The sequence below is a fragment of the Protopterus annectens genome, chromosome 10.part0, assembly GCF_019279795.1.
Source record: "Protopterus annectens isolate FY-2018-M chromosome 10.part0, PAN1.0, whole genome shotgun sequence".
NCBI classification, from domain to species: domain Eukaryota; kingdom Metazoa; phylum Chordata; order Ceratodontiformes; family Protopteridae; genus Protopterus; species Protopterus annectens.
In genome coordinates, this window is record NC_056744.1 from 609,147,726 (window position 1) to 609,170,759 (window position 23,034).

Sequence of the window (23,034 nt, forward strand, 5' to 3'; positions counted from 1 at the left end):
ATAGCTGGTCCTAATGCTATCTAAATTCCTCCTCCCATCCTTAGCTTTGGGAATCTATCAAAATGTGATGACTGCAACAGTGAAACACGAAGAACATAGTACAGTTGTGTACACTTACCATAAATGTAGATGTTCGAGTGTATTCACTGTTGCAGTCCTGGTTACCCTCACTCCAGCCCCCTGACTTCTTTTGGCTATACCTCTATTCCTTTTTACTATGCTTAAAAGCTTTTTGGTGTATTGCTTTTTTGTTGGAGGTATAACCTTGTGTATATATTTGCTTCCCATTGGGGGGGCACCTGACATCTGGGGCAAGAAAAACTGATGTAATGGCATCAGCTGCATGCTTTATACCCCTGACTACCTGACGTCATGGAAGATGAGACAGCAACCAATGCAGGACCCAAGACTTTGATAATCAGGCCAACTGAGGGCTACTGCAAGCAGATAACCCAAGAGTGATGACTGCAACAGTGAATACACTCGAACATCTACATTTATGGTAAGTGTACACAACTGTACTTTGCTCCTACTACTATTGGAACTGTCTGGGCATCTTTCTTTCCACATTGCTCTTATTTCTGCCTGTAGATCCTGATATTTTATGACTTTGTGTCTCTCTGTACAGAACACACTGTAGTCAATGGGTGTGGCGATTTCAGTGATCAATGCTACTTTTGGCTTCTTTTCCTGGACCACTATATCTGGTTTTCTAGCAACTATCTTTTGAACTGTTGTTAATGGGTGATCTCATGTCATATAAATGTCATCATTTTCTGTGATGCTTTGTGGCTCATATTTCCATTGTTTTTCAGCCACTTCAGTACCATAATGTTTGCATGATCTCCCCAGTGCAACAGTCTTGTCATGTTGTTATGCCTTTCAGTATACAGTCCTTCTGCCATTAGCATATTACAACCAGCAACAAGGTGTGCAATTTGGTTTTACAAAACCTACATTTGTCTGTTTCTCCCACGTGGTCAATGGACTTTGTAAACCAGCGTGTACATAGCTCACTGTCTTGGGCCGCCAATATTAACCTTTTATCTCTTGGTTTGAATTTGCCTGTCCTTAACCATTCCTGCATTTGTTCCTGATCAACATGAGGTTCTTCCAGAAGTTTTCTATACTTGCAACTGTATTTATGCATTTTGTACATTTCTTGCCTTCTCATGGTCCTTCGCCTTATATTCTTTTGGAGAAAAAAGGAACATCAGGATTTAAGCAATGTGACCAGTGTGGTCGCAAAATGTCAAATTCTGACACCATGTATCCTGTGTATATTGTCTGGGTGTCCCTCATCTCTCTGTTCATTCTTCTTGTACTGTTTGTAAAGGGTTCAACTCCTTAACAAGAGAAACAATAAGTTGATTTTGAAGGGCCTTCTCAAGACACCCTTTTCAGAGGCTATTTCTGGTTCGGAGGGCTCACCACCTCCGAGTAAAAAGCACAAAAAGAGATGACATTTGGTTCCTTCCTCACCCTCTGGTGATAAGAAACAGAAAACAAGCAGGAAACAAACTGGCATCCACGGTACTGACTTTGGTGCCGTCTTCAAAAATTATGACTTTGGCGCCAGCCGCAACACCGACAATGTCTATGGCACTGACCTTACCTAAGTTGGTGATCTCTACCTTGGTGCCATCTTCGTAAATTGTGACCCCGACACTGACCACAACACCGACCATGTCTGCGGCAGAAAGCCTGCCTCCACTATCTGTTCCAGTACCGGACACCTTTTCCATACATGTCTCTAGTCTCGAGACCTCGGTGCCAGTAGACCATTCTGCTCAGACCCGATATTCACTCATGGTGAATCCTTTCTTTGGGAAGCAGTTTAGCCCTTTCTTAGAACAGCCTGACTCCCCATTGGGGATATCGACACTGTCAACCAGGAGCCTTTCGGAACTGGATGTGGTGCGTCTTGTGGATCAGCTGCTGACAGCTAGAGGGATTACAACACCTTCCAAAACTCCCCTTCCATTTGGAGTTGGGAGGCTGTCTCCATGGATTCCAACATATTCTCCTCCTTTGACCTCCGTGCAGGCATCAAAGTCCCCAGCACAGATGCTTCTTTCGATACCCATTTCTTCGGTTCCACTGGTGGACCTCACCATGATTCCGGAGCCAACCCTTTGGTCTTCAGCTCATTGGGAACCAGGCCATTCTCAGGATCTTGACTGGACTGTTTGCACAGTGATACCTAGTATGGCAACAATTTTTTCCACGGTGCCGTCTGCTATGGTTTTGGGAGTCCTGACAGTATCTAATCCTCTTAGGGCTCCTTCCTTGGGAGCAGGCCCATTGGAGTGGGGTGTGACCCTGGTTCAGCGGTTCTACTTCTCGGTTCTGGGCCCCATCCCTCTTCGGGTGGGCCGGCTTTCCAAGGAATGGAGAGGGCCCTTGACTCTGCAGGCAAACTGTCAGCATCGGAATACCAGTTATGTTCTCCCTCTGAGCTGCAGCTGACACAAGCCACCACTTCGTGACATCCAGCACAAGAGCCTCAAGATACCCTACCGCAGGGTGCCCCCTCTTCAGAGTCTTCTTCAGAAGCCTCCAGAGGTACTGCGCAAGAGGACATGCAAGAGGAAGCACACTCCCCTGAGAAGTCCATCACCAAAGACATGGACTACGATGATGGGGAGAGATCCTCCACGGTCACCCCCTGATGATGTCTTCTTTGGAGACTTATTGGAAATCCTGAAACAGCAGGGTGACTGGAAGTCCACCAACCATTCTCCGAGGAGTCTGTATTCTTGCAAGCTTTTCATGCTCTACCCTCTACTTCCTGAGTGATCCCACCTGCAGACGAGCTGGTACAACTCATCATGCAGCACACTGGAAGAGTCCTGATACTATTGAACCAATCCCATGGAGGCCAGACAAAATTTTATCCCCTCCTGAGCAAAACCTGCACTGGTCCAAGGGCCTCCCTGTAGATGGTGTGGCGGTGGCTACAGCCACTAGGAAGGAGCTCACTGAGGAGAGGCAGACTGTCCACCCCCCAAACAGGGAGTCTCGGACAGTGAACAGATTAGGGAAGCAAGTTTTTGTCTCATTGACCTTTGCCATTAGGTCTTTGAATTGTCTGTCACACTTCACAAGACATCAGAGAGACCTAGTCTCAGAACTCTCCAAAACCTTAGCAGGACCAGTTTCTGATGAGGTACATGACAAAGTTGCCTTGCAGCTTGCGACCCTGGAATCCTTATCCAACTCCTCCATGCAGTTGCTGCGAAGTGGAGCCAGAGTAAGGGTCTTTAGGAGGGTCCCACATGTATTCCTAGAAAAGGAGAATGCACAGGTGGAGAAGGTTAAGTACCAGGAGACCAGGCACTGGTGAGAACACCACTTTGGTAATTTCCATCCTTCGCAACCTACAAACTCTTGTTTCACTGCTGAGAAGCTGAGCTCACACCTGTTAGGTGACTGCTCTGAAATGTACTTCCCTGGCAACCATTCTTTTGGGCTGGTTCCAGGATCAGTACCATACCTGCCATGCTTGAACATGTAGATTATTGGTCATGTGTTCTGGAATGAAGTGTCTAGTTCCTTGTGTAAATTTTGAACTAGGTCTTTAGCCTAGGGAGTATGTTGCTCAACTTTTTCGTGGTCTAAAACTCACCAGTGAGAATTGGACTGGCTTCCACAGGGCTAAACCCACTGTACTGAATCTCTGTTCATTGCTCAGTGCATAATGTAGTATGACTAAGCAAACAAGTACACAATTAGAAAGTATAATCTGATGCCAGTACAGTGCCTAATTTGGGAGTTCAATTTCTGCTAGGGTTTGCCACCTGACCTAGACTTCCCATTTCCTTACTTGCTCCTGCATTGTAGTAGTGTTGTATGATAGCCTGTAGGGGGGGAACAGAACCAGAGAAATGTCTCCCCAAAATCATTCTAGGCAGGGTGAGTCCCGGGGTCCAGGCTCTGACATAACAGGAATAGTGAGTTTTCTGTCTTAAAGGAAGTGCCCATTTAGGTGATGACTGCTTTCTAGAAACTTCAGGCTAATGAAGTCCTTCCTGGACTGGACTGGGTTGCTTTTCCTTTTCCTCATAGAATTCTTAAGTCAGTGTTTTGGAAAGAAAGATTTCATATATCTTTCTTGTGTAGTATAGTGCCTACAGACCCCACTGATTTGCCATATTTCCACAAGAGAATGATTTAATAGTTTGGCAAGAGAGTGTTTTCCTCAAACACATCAGATCACCATGCCCCAAACTGTCTCACCCATTCCAGATGCAGTCCCCCCTTGAGTGTCATGCAGTAGAAAAGGTTTCATAACTGCATGATTATGGATTCAGGACGTGTGTGTGTGTGTGTGTGTGTGTGTGGGGGGACGAACATTAGTACAGTTTCTTGATTTTGCTTCACATTACTTTCTGCACATTTGGTTGTGCTGATACGATGGGCAGTCCATCTGCTGGTGCAGGTTTGCACTTTATCATGGTTTGATCTGAGCTAAACCGTTCTGGGTGACCCATTCTGGTCAGATGTCATTTTTGGTGAAGTGTCCTGTTTGAGGTAGTTTGAAATAAGTACAGTGCTCTCCAGATTTCCTCTTTTTCATTGTCTGGATCAGCACACCTACTGTGAAGTAATGTGCAGTACACTTCTGATATTTGACTACCAAGCAGACCATCAGATTAAAGGGGAAAGAAAACATTTGGGGTTAAAATGTACCTGGCCAGTAATGGTAAGCTGGTGAATAAGAATTCTAGACCATTTTTGCACTCATAGAAGTTAACCACAACATCCACAATGATAAATGAATGTAATGCAAAAAGTCATACTGTGGCAGTGAGCACCTCTGAGCCAGTGGATTTGGTGACATAAAATGCCATGTCTTACTACCTGTTTGAGATTTCGTTAACTACAAAAAACACACAAGACTACTATTCTGCCCTTGGGTGTTTCAGTGCAGCACTGTACAATATTGGACCACACCACTTTAGTCATTTCAGTCCGTGACATGCTAGCTATGGGATTCTGGAAATGGGAAAAAAATGTGGTGAAATGTATAGGATTTTCACTCATGATATAATGACAACTATTCAGCCATTACTCTGTATGCTAGTCAGAAGTTCAACATAATCTCCTCAATGAAAGTGAGTACTATGCAAAATGTCAGACTGTGGCAGTGAACATGCTTGAACTAAAGGATCTGATATGTATATATAAAAGGTAATATCTTGATTCCCCTGTGAGGTTTCATTAAGAAATTTTTAGGCATTACAACAGTATATTCAGCTACAAAATGCAGCTGAGACTGACATTCTACCATTAGGGATTTCATCACACCACAACAGTGAGTATGACCACACCACTTTAGTTGCATGAAAGCTTGGTGTTACAGTCCTGGCATGTTACAACTGAAAAAATATATATATTCTGTTAAAATGTATGGGATTTTTATTTTTGATGCAATTGGGGACTTGGTACACACACATCTGGACATTAGTTTAGCTAGTCTGTTGGGCAGAGATAAAATAGCCCCATGTGTAAACCAAATATAATGCCAGATTAATGGAACAAAATGTCTGAAATGCTGGAATTGCTAGTTGTGTATAAGTGCTGTATCAGTTCCCTTGAGATGGTTCACAGTAAAAATTCAGGGAATTCTAATAAAATGCTTGTTTTCAAACATGGTCAAGTATCTCATTCTGCATCTAAGGGTTTTGTTGTGTCACAGTCCTGATTTATAAGGAAGTGGACTGTACTTGTCTGTGCATACTGTAATATGAATATTGCCTTGCCTGGTTAAAATATTTGCAGTTTTGTTGTACTCCTGATGTAATAAGAACATTGTAAAGACAAATGCTGTATATGTGCTGCAGTCTGCCATTTTCTGTAGAAGTTGTGCACTCACATGTAATGGAAATGTAGTACAATGCAACTAGGTTGCCTGGTACTATATTCTAAAGGCGAAGGAGGCCTTTGGGACAGATTCTCTTGGAATGTTGCGTTAAAGGCTCCAGTATTAATGATTCGAACCACAATACCCCAGCATTAACATTGCTGAATCAAAATGCTGAAAATCAAGGAGGGTGACCTGCTTTCTTCCCAAAGAGAGCACAAGGTAAATGCATGGGAAAACAAATGCAGGCAGTCTGAAGTACTAAACTACATAAACTGATAAATGTTAGGCAAGTAACAAAACAGTGTCCACAAGGTCCAGTAATAATCATATCTGCACAAAATAGCCCCAGTAAATGATAAACAGCTCACAACACTCACCACAGGGTGTCCAGTAGCAACACACACATATGTGCAAACTACTAAAAGACTCCCAAGTCACAAGAGCCATTACTAATTTCGAAATCTGAATAGTTCTGCATTCCCTAAAGGTTGGGGACAGTGCTAAAAGTGCACGCCTATTTCAAGGGTGCATACAGAACAAAATTAATACTGAAGCACAGAGACAAACGCACATCATTTACCTGTTCAGTTCTTTTGCAGAATGTCAACATTGTTTGCCTCGTATATTAGGTCTGTTCTTGATTAAAACTTGTGTTTTTCTGGCAAATCACTGAGGACTTAAGTCACTAAATAATGACAAACAATTGAGTATCAGCAGGCATATCCTCCAGAAAATGCATGCTGGTACAAAATCTGTTGTAGTAGTAACTTTCAAAGTTTATGAGAACAGTATTTAAAATCTGTCCCCATTTTGGGGCCTTTGCCCCCAACTTTAGTTTTGGCTTTGTTCAGATGCGTTGAACTAAGAGGTTGAGAGGTATAAAAACTCAGCTGGTCAAAATCTGCAGTTAATTCTTTGCAATGTACCAATGGATGGGTACATTGTAATTGTTTCCTAGTTAAACATACACCTTTTATTCTGGCATCTGAGTGCTTTTAGCATGCCTAGTATGAAGTGATATGCACACTGAAAAGTTGATGTCTGCCTTTATGTAATGATAGTATGAACAAGGCATATCCGTGTAGCATAAATACGTACATGCACAATTTAAGCAGTATGAGTTGGTAATGTACACAGTATGCCAAAGGATATATAGATGGTAGATAAGGTACAGAGACATGCATATGAACACCACAGGACAACACTAAGCGTGGCGTAGGCACACAACTGCAGGACAGGGAGGGGAGGGGTACACTGAAATAGGTCACCCAAACTGGCAGGTACCAGAAATCCACAGGGCAGTGTGCATGTTACAAGGTGCATCATACTAGACAGGCAGCACAGGTATCCCCCCACACAAGGAGAGTTGCAGGAAAGGGAAGGAGGGTATTAAAGACAAGTGAACTGTCCTACACAAAGTCACACAGGCAGTATGGGCTGTGCGGATAGGAAGGCCAACTAATGAGTGAACTGCAGGAGCACTCACAGAGAGGAGGCAGGACAGACATGGCAAGGCACATGGAACAGACAGAGCAGCAGCAGCAACTAACATCAATGTCCACAACTGACAACAATGGTCATAGCCCACTACTGGGCCTGAAGCACACATTGGGTTACTGATAATTCATAGTATATTAGTGACTAATAAACCAACAAAGGGAGTGTTGAGAACACGTACCTGGTAGACATAAACACTGCCAGACTGAGTAGCATAACACAGATACAACAGCGGTACAGCAGCCTTGGGGGAGATAAAGGAAGGTGGTAGCATACATAGGCATGTACCCGAGTGTGAGTGAGTGCACACACACACAAACACACACACAGAATGAGGACAGATTATGTATATTTACCACAGCCTCAAACCTCTGGGAATGTAGGACCTTTCGGCTTTCTAAATAAGTAATAGATCTCAGTAACCTTTTAATAGTTTGCATATTTTTTCATTTTTTGTGCATCTGTGTGGTGCTGCTGGACATCCTGTTGTGAGTTATACAATGTTTTCTGGGGCCATTTAACAATGTTATGTATGCAGATGTGATTGCTGTTACTGTAGGACCTTGTGGACATGGTTACCGTATGTCTTTTCACATATTTTACTACTTTGGGCTACCTGCATTCATTTTCCAATGCATTCTGAAAGAAGAATGCAGGTTGCCCTCTTTGATTTTCGGTATTTTGATGCTGTAACATTAATGCTGGGGCGTTATGTTACACACCATTACTACTGGTACCCTTACCACAGCTTGCCGACTATCTCAGTATAGGGTTATGTCTCGAAAATGGTTTCACATTTTGTCACTGTTATTTTTTATGTTTTTATTTATTTTGTACAACAGGTCTTGGTATTCTCTTATAGACTATAGCTAAGTTGTACTTTTAGGTTCAAAAGTAATAGAACTAAGTTTAATTTCTGAATGCCAGTTCAGAATTTCTGTTAGATCAGAATTCCTGACGGTGCTTTCCCTTTTTCTATAATAACACTTCAGATGTTGCAAAACGGCACTTTCAGGGATAAAGAAAGTGTTACTTCATTCTTAACTTATAAAAAATATATATTTTTTTAATTTTCTATATTATATATTCTGGGTTATGTATTCAACTCCTCTGGGAAAAAGTAAAAATTTACATGTTGGTTGTGAACCGACACTAATGACGTTTGTATTCAGAAGACTATACGATTCAAATAAAGTGATAGTTTGAAAACCAAAATATGGGTTGTATCTTTACCATGTTTGTAAACTAGAACAATGTACATGTGGCCCTGTTGTGTAGAGGTATAAAGTCCTGACCGTAATCTAGGAGATTTGGTTCAGTTGGTATGTCTAGGTGTTGGAAATCTCTTAGCAAGAAGTGAGCAGCCATTGTCAAGTCACCCATCCTGGGGTGAGGAGCATGCGTGTGGCTGCTGTCCCACTGACCTCTATAGGAGTGTAGAGATGTTACAGTTATTAGCTATTACCCGGAGAACTCCATGCTGCAGAGAGGCAGAAGGAAGACATTATGCTATGTGGGAGCATACAGAAGTCTTTTCTCTGGCAGAAATAATCACTGACATCTCAGGCACAGCATAGGTGGGATTAGTCCACTGTCTGATTCTAATTGGCTTGCCTACTGACAACTCCCTCCCCAATGCCAAACCTTTACTTAGAGGGGAAAGAATGGTTTGTTTCAGCTTTATGTTCTGTTTTGAACCAATGGACCTTGGGGGTGTAATTGGAACTGAGAGTACAGCTGGAGCTCATTTGTAGGAGAACAAATGTGGCCTGATGGGTGCTGGCAGTGGCACCACTGGTTTGAAGAAGTTATATAGGTGCAAAAAAGAAGCTAGTGGTTGCTGTATTTTTTTCATCTGTAGTCACACACTTATGTTCCAGTAGAATGTACCTCTTCTGAGTGCACATTTCTCTGGCTTGTTTGAGAGGGAAATGAAAGACGTAGTGTCTACAGAAATTCTTGCATAAACTGACCCCAGACAAGCCGTATCAGTGACCACGTGACTGCACCATGCTTTCCTGTACAACCTCCTTCCTGTCCCAAAAGACAACCAACTTCTGTGTACCCCTCAGATGTTAAATTGTGAAGAAAGTAAAAAAAGCAAATGACCACAGTAACTGATTTCATTTTGTTCTTATAAAGACACTACCCACAGTCTCTAACCTGTCTTAGCTATGGCAGTTTTCACTTTGCTGTGATCATCTAACTGCCCTTTGGTTTCAACCACAGATTGCTGTCCAAATAAAATAGCTGCTTCCATTGCTTACCAGAAATGTCTGATCACCAAAAAGTTAAGAAACAATGTCCACTTTAATATAATTCCACTTACTGCTACAACTATCCCAGCTCTAATATTCATAACTCAGTATTTTTTTATCACTACCAATGTATGTTTGTTTTCCTGCCAATAAAGAAATAAAACCATTTTACTGCAACAGAAAACAATTCCTGAAGATTACAGTGCATGCTCCCTTTAAATAGTGCTGCCAGGAAGTCAATGAAATCTGTTGCTAAGAACAACAGATCTCAAGTGCTTTGGGGATATGCTAATAGGACATGGGTTGTGTACCTGTCATTTACTATTTTAACAGGGTATAAATTAATTCATAGGTTCATAGGTAGGTACTAGACTATTGGTCCTAGGGCCTATATAAGCCTAGCCAATAGGTACCCTGGATTTCGCCACCCAAGAAAATTATTTTCATGTGCCACTGTCGAGCGGAGCCACAGAAGTGATCCCCGGGGTGAATTTCCTATCTCCCATCCAATCATCAAGATTTTTCTTGAAGAGTGCTAATGAGGAGCTTTGTTTGATATAGATAGGTAGTTTGTTCCAGAGTATGGAAAGTCTCTGGGACAGGAATCTATCCCTCCAGCATGTTCTGTTTATTGTGGTGACAGGTTTTAGGTCCCTAGAGCGTGTAGCTCGTAGGGACTGGGATTTTTTTTAAGTGGCGCATGTCTAAAAGCTCAGGGTTTGATGTAGCTTTGTGTGTTAGGCAGAGATTGCCTCTGAGTAGGCGATATGCGACAGAGTAAATCTGCAGTTTTTTGAGATGGTCTGCGTAGGGCATCTGTTTGAGGCCGGTAATCCTCTTTGTGAGGTATTTCTGTGGCCTTTCCAGTTGTAGATGTCTTGTGAGGTACATAGCAAAAGGGACATTGTACTCTATAGTGGGGCTAATGAGTGACGAGTAGATGAGAACAATTACCTCTTTTTTTCTGGATGAGAAACCTTTTGTGATGAGGTGTGCCACGTAGAAGGATTTCCTGACTACTGTGGCGATGTGATTATCAAAGGAGAGACTGCTTTCCACCTATGTCTCAAGGTCTCTTATCACACTTTTGGTGTTAAGTAGACTACTGCCTATGTGGTAGTTCATGGGTACAGAGTCTTTACCAAAAGGGATGACAATGCACTTTTTAGCATTGAGCTTGAGGCCATGGCTTTGACACCAGGCATCTCTCTCAGTGAGGCCCTTTTGTAGGATGTCCTCATCTTTTGGAGTTTTGATTATGGCTCCTAGTTTGCAGTCATCTGCGATCTTGGTTAGCCAAAGACCTTCTGTGTTAACCTGTACAGAGAAGTAGATACCAAACAGGAGAGGATCCAGGACTGAACCCTGTAGTACTTCACTTGTCACTGTTCTGAAGTTGGATTTGGAGTCTGCTTTCACATTGTGGGCTCTGTCAGTGAGCCAGTTGGCAACCCATCTTGTGACATAGGGATGTATACCTAGTTTAGTGAGTTTATCTATAATTCCAGAGTGGGGGATGGTGTTGAAAGCCTTGGCGAGATCTAGATAGGCTGTGTGAACCACCTTACCCTCATCAACGGCTTTGACTGCTTCAAAGTCATCTATCAGGTTTAGGAGACATGATCTGCCTTTTACAAACCTGAACTAGGTGGGGTCCTGAGTTTGGAGATTACCAGTTCCATGATGATATGTTCCATAGCCTTGCAGACCAGGCTCGTTAGGCTAATGGGGCTGTAGTTTCCGGGGTCTGTGGTGGCTCCCCTTTGTGGAGTGGGATAACCATCGCTGTGCGCCATTCAGTGGACAGAGCTTGAGATGAGGCTATGATTGAACATGGTACTTAGGTGGGGTGCCAGTTTGTTCAGTAGTTCATGTAGAACACAGCCTGGGATGTTGTCAGGTCCCATGGATGCTGTGATGTTCTTCGTGTTTCACTGTTGCAGTCATTACATTTGGGTAATCCTGCTGACAGGTTGCCCGCAGCTGGCCTGAATTCCAGTGTCTTGGGTCCTGCTTCGGCTGCTGTCGCCCCTTTCCTGACATCAGGTCATCGGGGGTATAAAGGAAGCAACCAATGCCATTTTCTTTAGTCTTTCTTGCCGCGCGGTGCCCGAAGCAGAAGCAGTTCGCAAGTACCGGTGGGCCAGCTCCTGAGATTTTCGTGTTCGAGTTTCAGATCCGAAGTTTCAGTAATGCTAAGTACCCCTTGCGGAAACTTTTTTCTTGCTCCAGACCGATGTCAGAAAAAGTTAATTGTATTTCTTGTGGGAAGCAAATACCTCATAAGGATTTCCATTCTTGCTGTATTCCTTACCTAGGCCCTGATCACAACGTTTTTGGTTGTCGGTTTTGTGCTAGATTTAACCATCGCACTATTAAGCATCTGTATGATTTTGCTTTAAACTGTTTTGGACACCGGTTTAATTATCCAGAAATGTCGTTGGATAGCCATCTGACTACCGGAGTTCACAAAAAACGCAAAGAAAAGTAAGAGATAGACAACCGAGGCCCAAAACCGACGACGAAGCTTCTCCTAAGCCATTCGCCGGTTCGCCGGCCCTCAGTGAGGCGCTTTCGCAGTCCCTGACTCCTGCTACTTGAGAGTCACAGGCCGCTACTGACTCCCACTTGGAGTCGGCCATGCCGCTAGAAACTCAAGGTATTGGAGCCTCGGATATTATCCCTTCAGATGGGTCCGGAGCAGCTGAGCAGGCACCGGCTTCTGAGGGTGTATTCAGACCTAAACATCTTTACATCAAACTGACTTCAGCTTCAAAGGCAAAGACTAAAGCACCTTCCAAAGCAAAGAAACAAACTCAAGAGCCATGTGATCAGACCTCTATGCCCAAAAAACAGATGCTCAAAATGGCCGAAGACTTGATTACCTTGATCAGGGGTTCCCATCCCCCTCCTGATAAGAGGCCTAGGCAAGAGACTGACTATGAATCTTCAGATCAGGTTTCCATTTCTTCTGATTCCTCTTCTGATCAGGAATATTCTCTTCCCCCCTATGAGGATTCTGATGCTGAAAAATCTGTGCCTTCAGCTTCTCCTCCAGCGGACTATTCTTTTGAGGAAACCTTACATACCATGAGGGAGCATTTCCACTGGGAGAGCCAAGATTTTTCAGAATCTAAAAAGAGGCTCAAGGATTTCCTTTTAATACCTCAACACAAGCCACTAGCCATCCCACCTGTGTTAGACATTGTAGATGATGTGTTTTCAGAGTCTAGTCTTACCCCTGACTCCTTACCTCCAGCCCCTGTTAAGCCTGACAGATATTACATGGTTCCTGAGTCTCATAAATTCCTTTTTAAAAACCCTGCTGCAGACCCAGAAACTATTTCTCAGGGTCCCAAAGGAGTTAAGGCTTCCACTGCAAAAAACCCTACCCCCTCTGACAGGGATTCTAGGGCACTGGGTAGATGGGGAAAAAGGTTTACACATCTGTTACCTTGGCTATAAGGGCCTTAAACTGTCAGTTTCGTATGCTCAAATGTCAGCAATATGTCATGGCATTGCTTAAACAGAAAATGTTGTTAAACTCTGAATGTGCAGAAAACAAAGAAATGCAGGATTTATTGCATGCAGGTGAACAAGTTGGAAAGCATACTTTGCAATGTGGTTTTTATTCTTCAGAGGCCTCCCGCAGGGCCGCAGTTACGGGTTCTGTAATTAGGAGGCATGCTTGGTTCAAGGAACAACATCATCTGCCTGATCATGTTAAAGTTAAATTATTAGATGCACCTTTACAGCATGATACTTTGTTTGGTGTTAAGGCAGAAGAGGTGTTAAAGAAAATGGAGGACAAAGCTAAATCAATGCAAACGGTCAAAGAGGTTTTACAAGTACAGCCACCTAGGTTTAGTAGATACTGGCCAACAAAGAATTGGTCCTTTCCTGTGTCAGACAGACCTCAAAGGGGCAGATCCAGATGCCCTAGAGGCATATCCCAGGCGCAAGGTTCATACAACTCAAAACAATGGGGGGCTTCTACCTCCAAAGTTGGAGAAGGCAAATCGCAACCATACAGGAAACAGTCCCAGTGACTTCCCCCTGCCTGCACCAAGCACTTATCTCCTGGCAGCACCCTTAGGGGGAAAATTAGCACTTTTTTTCAAAATTGGCACATTATAACCCAGGACAAGTGGGTTCTAAATATCGTGTCACAAGGCTACAAGTTCCATTTCCATACCCTGCCAAAGCCAAATCTGCCAAAAATTCAATGGGCAGAGGCACAAAAACAAGTCTCATCCCTCATGGACATGGGGGGCCATTCAACAAGTACCAGAGCAAGAGCAGGGACAAGGATTTTACTCTACTGTTCTTGGTACCCATAAAGGACAAGGCCTGGAGGCCAATACTGAACCTATCTATTTTGAACACATTCCTGGATATACCAAAATTAAAGATGTTGACTTTGCAGCAGCTTCTGCCCATGCTGGGCAAGAATGCTTGGCTTGTGACTTTAGACCTAAAAGAGGCATACCTGCATATCCCAATCAGACAAATATGCAGAAGATACCTCAGATTCAAGGCTGGCTCAATGCATTGCCAGTTCTCTGCACTGCCTTTTGGCTTATCTACTGCGCCCAGGGTCTTTACAAAGTGCCTGGCACCAGTAATTGCATTCTGCAGACAAAGAGGAATACAAATATATCCTTACTTGGATGACTGTCTAATTCAAGCAGAGAACAAGGACATTCTTCTACAGCATCTGTCATTTGTGAAAATACTTCTAACATGCCTAGGGTACACAGTCAACGAAAAGAAATCAAAACTAGTACCCTCTCAAGAGATAATATTCCTGGGTGCAAGCTTAAATACAACTTCCCAGATGGCTTATCTCATGCCAGACAAACAAAGGCCCAGTTATCTGCAAGAAAAATTCTGCAGGCTTTGGGCTTCATGGCATCCTGCATCCTGCACCCTACTAATTCCATATGCAAGACTGCATATGAGAAAACTTCAGTGGTACCTAAAAAGTGTTTGGACTCAACATTGCCACAGCCTGGAAACTATGATTACTCTCATTCCCTGCCTGCAACAGGAGTTTTGATGGTGGGCAAAGGCTTGTCACCAAAACAAGGGACAGCCATTCACATTACCCCCAGCCAGGCAAACACTAACAACGGATGCATCAGATTATGCCTGGGGGGCCCACATGGCAGGAAGATGCATTCAGGGCACATGGACCTCTAACCAAAGGCATCTACATATCGATCAAAAAGAGATGCTAGCACTTCAAAATGCCCTGACAGCCTTCAAGGGCCTACTTCATCCAGGACAACTACTGATAAAGACAGACAACACCACGGTCATGTGGTATATAAACAAGCAGGGGGGCACACATTCTTACCCCCTTTGCAGACTAGCCATGACTTTGTGGGACACAGCATTGACTTACTAAGTACATCTGCAGGCACAATTCCTACCAGGAAGGAAAAATACTCTGGCAGACGAACTAAGCAGAAACCTCATGGAGCCCCACGAGTGGCACCTGGATCCACAAATCTTCAGCATGATAACAAGGAAATGGGGATGCCCGGACATAGATCTATTTGCCTCCCCTCACAACTACCAACTAAAAAGATTCTGCACAAGGATTTATCACAGACGAGCATGGAAAGTGGATGCCATATCTTTCAGCTGGAAAAATGTATATGCATTTCCCCCTCTACCTCTCCTCCCCAAGGTACTCCTAAAGGTCAGACAGGAGAAGCCAAAGATGATACTGATTGCCCCATACTGGCCCCGCCAGTACTGGTATCCAGTACTAAGGAGCTTGTCTCGATGCCCAGCTTGGACCTTACCTCAAATACCTCATCTACTGTCCCAGCAAAACAGTCAGATGTTATGTGATCCTATCTCGCCTACATTCTGTACTGATGGGTTCGGAGCCGATCCTTGGCTCCGACTCGGCACGCTATACTATAGAGCGAAGTCTCTAATTGGCTGAGCTATTCTACATCCCAGGATGCACCACTACTGCTTCCCCAGATCTCGTTTGCCGCTTGACAGCAATAGACGTGGTCTCGACTTGGCTGGGCTAAGTACTCTTTACTGACTAATTTCCTGTCAGAATTTTTCTAATTTTTCAACCAAAAGCTGTTTTAACAGCTACTAAACGCTTTTTGAGTAGTTTGTGTGAATTTGGAAGTTTGTGTGGATTTATTGTTGGCGTTAGGTTCCCGCTTAAATTAGTAGGGATTTTCTCGCGCTCTACTTCGGGTCGTGTTACAGCCCTTTTTGTTACTAAAAATTTGTTGTGTGGTATTTGTTCCTACTAAATGTCAAGGTCCCGTTTTTAGTTAGAGGGGCCTTGCCCTCGCGCTCTGCCAGAGCTGTGTTACAGTTTTTGCCTGTGTGATTTACTGGCCTATCCTGTTTAAATTAGAGGGATTTGGCATCTCTGTGTGGTTAGTTTTACTCTGATTTTGGTGTGTGTATTTGTGGTGATGTCGAAGGAACATAGGCCTTCGGGTTTTAAAAAATGTACCAAGTGTGGGTACAAGATGTCAATCACGGTTGATCACTCTCTATGTGTTTATTGCTTAGGCCCTAAGCACCTTCAAGAGTCGTGCAGTGTATGCCACGCTTTTTCTTCTCGTGTCCTCCAAGAGAGGAAAAACAAATTGATATTGAAGGGGCTTATCACCCCTTCTTTTGAGGAGGCTTTATCTTCTTCCCCCTCTCAGTCATTGGAACTTCCAGTTTTCTTCCCAAACTACTCAGACAGAGCGGAATACATCTTCCACTCATTGGATGTTCACAGGCAATTGCGTTTCTATTTAGATAGGACGCACCAAACACGGAAAACAGATCAGTTGTTTGTGTCCTTTTCGGACAATAAATTGGGCAAAGCCGTCACGAAGGTCACTATTGCCAAGTGGATCAGAGACTGTATCAGTCATACTTACTTTCTTTCTAATAAAGAGCTTACAACCACTGTGAAAGCTCATTCTACAAGGGCTATGGCTACTTCGACAGCCTTTCATTCCAAGCTTGCCATTAGTGACATTTGTGCTGCGGCTACCTGGTCTTCTCCTCACACCTTCATTTCTCATTACAAATTGGACGTGGCATCTCGGCGGCGAGCTTCCTTCGGTTCCACAGTTCTCAGGAGTGTTTTCCAGTGAGCCACCCAGGAATCAGGTGCTAGGGACGCTGTCCCATCAGTACAGAATGTAGGCGAGATAGGATCACATAACATCTTTTAGTTATGTACTTACCATAACTTTAGATGTTTGGGATCCATCTCGCCTACATTCCTAATAACCCACCCTCCTTCCCCCTGCCTTGGAGTTCAGAAGAGACCGGATGGTTCAGTTTAGCCATTTCATCTTGAAACACCTGGCAATGTTATATCAACAGTCTATGTGTGTGTGCATGTGTGCGGACAAACAAGATCTGGGGAAGCAGTAGTGGTGCATCCTGGGATGTAGAATAGCTCAGCCAATTAGAGACTATGCTCTATAGTATAGCGTGCCGAGTCGGAGACGAGGATCGGCTCCGAACCCATCAGTACAGAATGTAGGCGAGATGGATCCCAAACATCTAAAGTTATGGTAAGTACATAACTAAAAGATCCTGCACAGCCAACTCTAACTTGACAGCATGGCGAATAATGTAGTCATACAAAACACACTCACAGTAAAGCTGTGATGGATGTCATTTTGGAAGCCAGAAGGCCTAGTACTAGAAAATCTTATGCTGGAAAATGGAAGAGATTCTGTGCTTGGAGCCAGGTGCAAGGAACTGATACAGCTGTGCCAAATATTCCTCAGATTTTGCAATACTTAACTGAGATGCTGGACAAAGGCCTATCTTTTCCTTCTATTAAAATTCATGCCTCTGCCATTTTGACTCATTACAATGTAGAGCCACCAATCTTTTCTCATCCCTTATTAAAGCAGTACCTCAGAGGAGCCAAAAATTTAAGACCTCCAAAGAGATCACCAATGCCTGCATGGGACCTCAACTATGTATTGGAAAAACTCACCCTGCCTCCTTTTGAGCCAGCTGCTACTGCTGATATAAAGTTTTTATCTTTGAAAACAGCTCTGCTCCTAGCAATAACTTCTGCAAGACGAGTTTCAGAGCTACAGGCACTCATGGCTGTGGAACCTTTTATCATTTTTTATCCAGACAGGGTCTCTCTGAGGACAAACCCAACATTTATGCCCAAGGTGGTGTCCAGTGTGGCTCTCAGCCAAACTATTCACCTGCCAACCTTTAATCCAAATCCACAGAACAAGGGGCAGAGAATTCTGCATTCTTTGGACGTACACAGACAGCTTAGATTCTACTTGGACAGAACCAAAGTTTTCAGAAAGAGCAATTACTAGTGACATATGCTGCAGGATCACAAGGAAAGGCTATCTCAAAGCAGACCATTTCAAAGTGGATAGGCCACTGCATTCATTTCTGCTATGTACACCATGGCAAGCCAGTACCTAAGGGCATTAGGCCACACTCAACCAGAGCTGCAGCCACTTCAGCAGTCTTTCTCAGGGGAGTACCTACCAAGGACATTTTAGAGGCTGCTATTTGGAGTTCAATGCACACCTTTACAAAGCACTATCATTTGCCATTCTACTCTAAATCTCGGGCAGGCTTTGCCACTGCAGTTCTGCAGGGCCTCATAGCCGATCCTAATGCTGTTTAGCTCCAGCCCCCCAACCTTAGCTTTGGGACTCTACCCAAATGTAATGAGTGCAACAGTGAAACACGAAGAACATAGTACAGTTGTGTACACTTACCATAAATGTAGATGTTCGAGTGTATTCACTGTTGCATTCCAGGTTACCCACCCACCATCCCCCTTTTCTTCTGATGGAATCTATCTTTCCTTCTCTGATTTCTACAACCTATGTGGTGTATTTGCTTATAGATGAAGGTAAATTTTATATTGGTGCATGTAATTATACATGTATAAATTTTGACAATCCTTTCGGGGGCACCTGACATCTGGGGCAAGAAAAACTAAAGAAAATGGCATTGGCTGCTTCTTTTATACCCATGACGACCTGATGTCAGGGAAGGGGCGACAGCAGCTGATGCAGGACCCAAGACTTTGGAATTCAGGGCGGCTGAGGGCAACCTGCCAGCAGGATTACCCAAATGTAATGACTGCAACAGTGAAGACACTCTAGCATCTACGTTTATGGTAAGTGTACACAACTGTACTTTCTTGGCTTTGGATAATGAGTTTTTTACCTGTGCAGCCGTGATTACAGGAACTTTGCATTCTTCTGGTATAGAGATGAGCCTTTTAGGGGATGACGGGGGTAAAATTAGCACTGAACCTATCTGCCAGGATGTTGGCAATATCACTTGGTTCTGTATATTTAGTGCCATTGTGCTGTAACTCAAAGCTTTTGTTTTCGCAACTAGCTTTGGAGGATTTTGAGGGATCTCAGCTTCTTACTGAGCCTGACCAAGGGAGTTTCTCCAATCATGGGATTTTACTCTTTTTTTTTTTTTTTTTTTTTTTGCAACAGTTTCTTCTGTTGTAGAGTTTGTTTATGGCAGGGGACCACCAGATTGACTTCCTTTTTTTTTGAGGATAGCATCTTGGTTCTGTTAGGGATTGAATGATCCATGCACTCGTGTAAGTGCTTATAAAGTGCATTTGTGTAGGATTCAGCGGTCATACCTCTAGTGTCCGTCAGCATGGATGTCGTGAAGTTTGCCACTTCTGTCTTAAGAAGTGTGAAGTTGGCTTTGGAGAAATTTTTTACTGTGGTTTCCCTAATGGGGGGTGGGGGAGGGATTGGGATGTGGATGTCTAGGGTGATTAGCTTGTGGTCAGATCTGACCAACATGGAATTGACCTCTGGTGTGGAGCACCGGTTGCCCATGTTGGTAATAACCAGGTCTAGGATATTGCTGCCCCTGGTGGGGGTATGGATAAGTTGATCCAAGGCATTGGAATTTATGAATTCCAGAAAACGTTGAGCACAAGAGTTGGTACATGAGTAGTTTTCCCAGTTAATGGTGGGGTAGTTAAAATCGCCCATTATTAGGGTGTTGGGTTGTACTCTAATATTTTCCAGTGCATCAAGAAATGGGGAGTGGGAATCCTGGGGCAAGGTGGGGGATCTGTAGCAAGCTACAATTTGGATTGCGGTCTTGCCCAGAGTTAGTTGCACTTGGATAATCTTGGATGCATTATGCTGAGCAACTAGCCTGGAGGTGTGGATATCCTTTATGAATATGGACACGCCTCTGCCTTTAGTGTTTCTGTCCAGGTTAGGTGGCCAAAAGGTGTGGTATGAATTATAGCCTGAGAATGCTGGGGTACTCTCTGGAGCCTTGAACCAGGTCTCTGTCACTGCACAGATGTCGATGTTCATCATTTTAAGGAGTGCCTCGAGTGAGTGCATTTTGAGGTTTAGACTTCTGGCACTGAGTAGCAATACCCTCAGATTCTTCTTGCTTGTACCTGTTACAGTGGTGAATTTGTCATTTGAACCTTGCCTAAAAAAGGCACTATAGGGGTGGCTAAAGCCTTAGCCAGGATCCGGAATCCCAGGGGCGACAGGTGCAGTCTACCTCTGGCATAGCATCGTGGTTTGTCGAGCATGTCATCCCAGGCAGACAGATACTGGATCCCCTTAGAATGACACCAGAAGCTTAGCCAATTTAAGTCAATCATTTTGTCCTTGTACTGTGGTATCATTCTGGGTGATGGCAGGATGCATTACCTGTCACTCCAAATATATTTTTCATTGATATTAATGGAAAGTTGTAGGATAATTATTTAAATAGTAAAGGTAATGTTCTATTCAAATAATTACCCTGTTGATGTCCTAGACGAGATGAATCTTTTTTAGAATGTTTTTATTTAGAATGATTTTTACTGAAATTGACTTTGTGGCTCTGTCTCTCCCTGGTTCTGTCGCAGTCCTCAATGCATTGAGCTGTCCAGGGTGCTGAAGTACTGTCTGTTGCACAGTGATCAGTTCCCACATTATGTAGGTGTTGCATGCATTGCTGATTTCCCACCTTTTTTGTTTTTTAAGTAAACATGTAAGTAAAAAATAAATACATAAATATTTCAATAACGCTTTTTATTCAGTCACTCTAAAAAGTAAAAAAAAGAAAAAAAACAAAGAAAAAGAGTTGAAACTTTGCCAAAGAAATACAGACACACTGATTTTCAAAAAAAAACATTCCAGGCTGGTTTTGCTGATTCCTGCTACTTCTTTTGGTACCTCATTACCACAGTTAGCAAAACAACCTGGAATGCTTTTCTGAAATCAGCTTGTGTGTGCTTCTTTTGCAAAGTTTCCACTCTTCTTCCTTATTTTTTTTTTACTTTTTAGAGCAACTGAATAAAAAGTATTTATTAATCTTTTTGTACTTGTATTTTTTTAAATGTTGACATTATTTTTCTCTTACTTTTGAAATACAAAGAATGGATTAAAGATGAGATATATCACTGTCCAAAGTAAGTTTATCTTGACAGCTGCAGCTAAGCTGTTAAAAAGTTCATAGTGAAGTGAAAGAATGAGAAAAGACTTGGCACTAAAGATTGCACTCTGTGCAAGAAAGACTTGGGCATTCTATTGTTGTCATTTTTTTTTCAGCAACAGTGGTGTTCACATTGTATTGTATCTTGTGTTGAATTGGTAATATACTGTGAATTACCAAGTAGAGCCTTAATGAGATGGACTGAATGACTTTATTGAGGTGTAAACTACATAAGCTGATTTGATACCTGTAATAATGACTACAAAAGGAAAATCAAACATGTTTTATCTTATTTTATTTACAGGATGTCCTGATGAAACAAATCCACAAGGTAACTTTGCTTTTATTTTACTTTTTTGGGATGTTTGCGGTTAAAATGTGATCCTTTTCTAACATTTTTTGTAGTATGTATTATTAGTGTTACAAAGGCACATTTGATGTTTCATCTGTATCCTTATGTTCCTTTCCTGACTGAAACTAGTTGAAGTATGCCGCTGTTTGTCCTAGCATCATTCCTGCTGCTGCCCGTTGCTGATGTGAAAGTGTAGCTGTTTTTTTTTGTGGTGTGTTATAAATACTTCTCTTTAAAATTACCAAAAAGTAGATCTGAAGTTGTTAATCTTCTTCCTATTCATCACTGATGGGTTCAATTCTGAGCCCTCGGAACCGAGTCGGCCTTATACCAAGCTAACGTGCACCAAAAACTCTTGCACTAAGCTGCCACCCACAATGCCCTTTGCTCGGTTATCTCAGATCTCGTTTGCCGCACAGCCATATAGCAGCGTTTCACCAAACTCTCCAGCTAAGTGATTTTTCTGTTGTATTTGCAAGTTTTTATAAAAGTTGTTTCCTGTTTATAGTCTATTCTTGATGTTCATCGTGTTACCCTGCTGCAGCCATCATACTTGGGTTATCCTGCCGTCAGGCGGTCCTGCAGTCGGCCTGAATTCCAAAGTCTTGGTCTGGCGTCGGTTGCTGTCGCTTCTTCCCTGACGTCAGTGCACCAGGGGTATATAAGAGGCATCCAATGCCATTTTTTTCAGTCTTTCTTGCCGCGCGGTGCCCGAAGCAGAAGCAGTTCGCAAGTGCCGGTCGGCCGACACCTGAGGATTTTCGAGATTTCAGTCCGAAGTCTTCAATAAAGCTAAGTACCCCGTTGGGGAACTTTTTCTTGCCTCAGTCCGATGTAAGAAAAAGTTAACAATGCATTTCTTGTGGGAAGCAAATACCTCATAAGGCCATCCATTCCTATTGTATTCCTTGCCTAGGCCCAGACCACGACGTCACAGGTTGTCAGTTTTGTGTGAGGTTTAATAAACAAACTTTCAAACGCCATTTTGACTTCGCACGACATTACTTTGGTAGGAAATTTAATTATATCATGCCGTCGGAGCAGCCGACAACCGGCATGCATAAAAAACGCAAGGATAAGGACAGGTAGCCTAGGAACAAGCCAGATTCCGAGGCCTCTGCTGGGCCTGTCGCCGGTTCTCCGGTTTTCAGTGAGGCGCCTACGCAGCCCCTGACTACCGCAGAACTGAAACCCCAGACAGCTGTGGATTCTCAAGCGGAGTCTACTAGGCCAATGCAGCCAACTTCATTAGGCCCTTCCGACACCGGAGCAGAAGTAGACCCCGGTGCAGTGGAAACACCTTCGATTGCAGAAGGTGTCTTCAGACCGACTACACTCACCATTAAATCTTATGCTAAGCTTAAAACTCCTTTAAAACCAAAAAAAACTGTGCATCAGTCTACAGTTCAAGGCCCCATACCTAAGAAACAGATGCTTAAGATGGCTGAAGATTTGATTACCCTAATCAGGGGTTCCCATCCCCCTCCTGATAACAGACCAAGACAAGAGGAGGATTATGCTTCCTCTGACCAGGTTTCAATTTCCCCAGATTCTTCTGAGGAACAGGATTACACTTTTCC

The 23,034-nt window shown here is 43.2% G+C and overlaps 1 protein-coding gene across 1 annotated transcript in view; it reads left to right on the forward strand.

The window, feature by feature from the left end:
- IPO13 (importin 13) overlaps window positions 1-23,034 on the forward strand; it is a gene marked incomplete in the record, with an annotated part of 1,347,960 nt that overhangs the window by 752,101 nt on the left and 572,825 nt on the right. Inside the window, 1 exon segment of the mRNA XM_044085442.1 lies at window positions 21,407-21,433. Within this exon segment, the coding sequence (XP_043941377.1) occupies window positions 21,407-21,433 (27 nt within the window).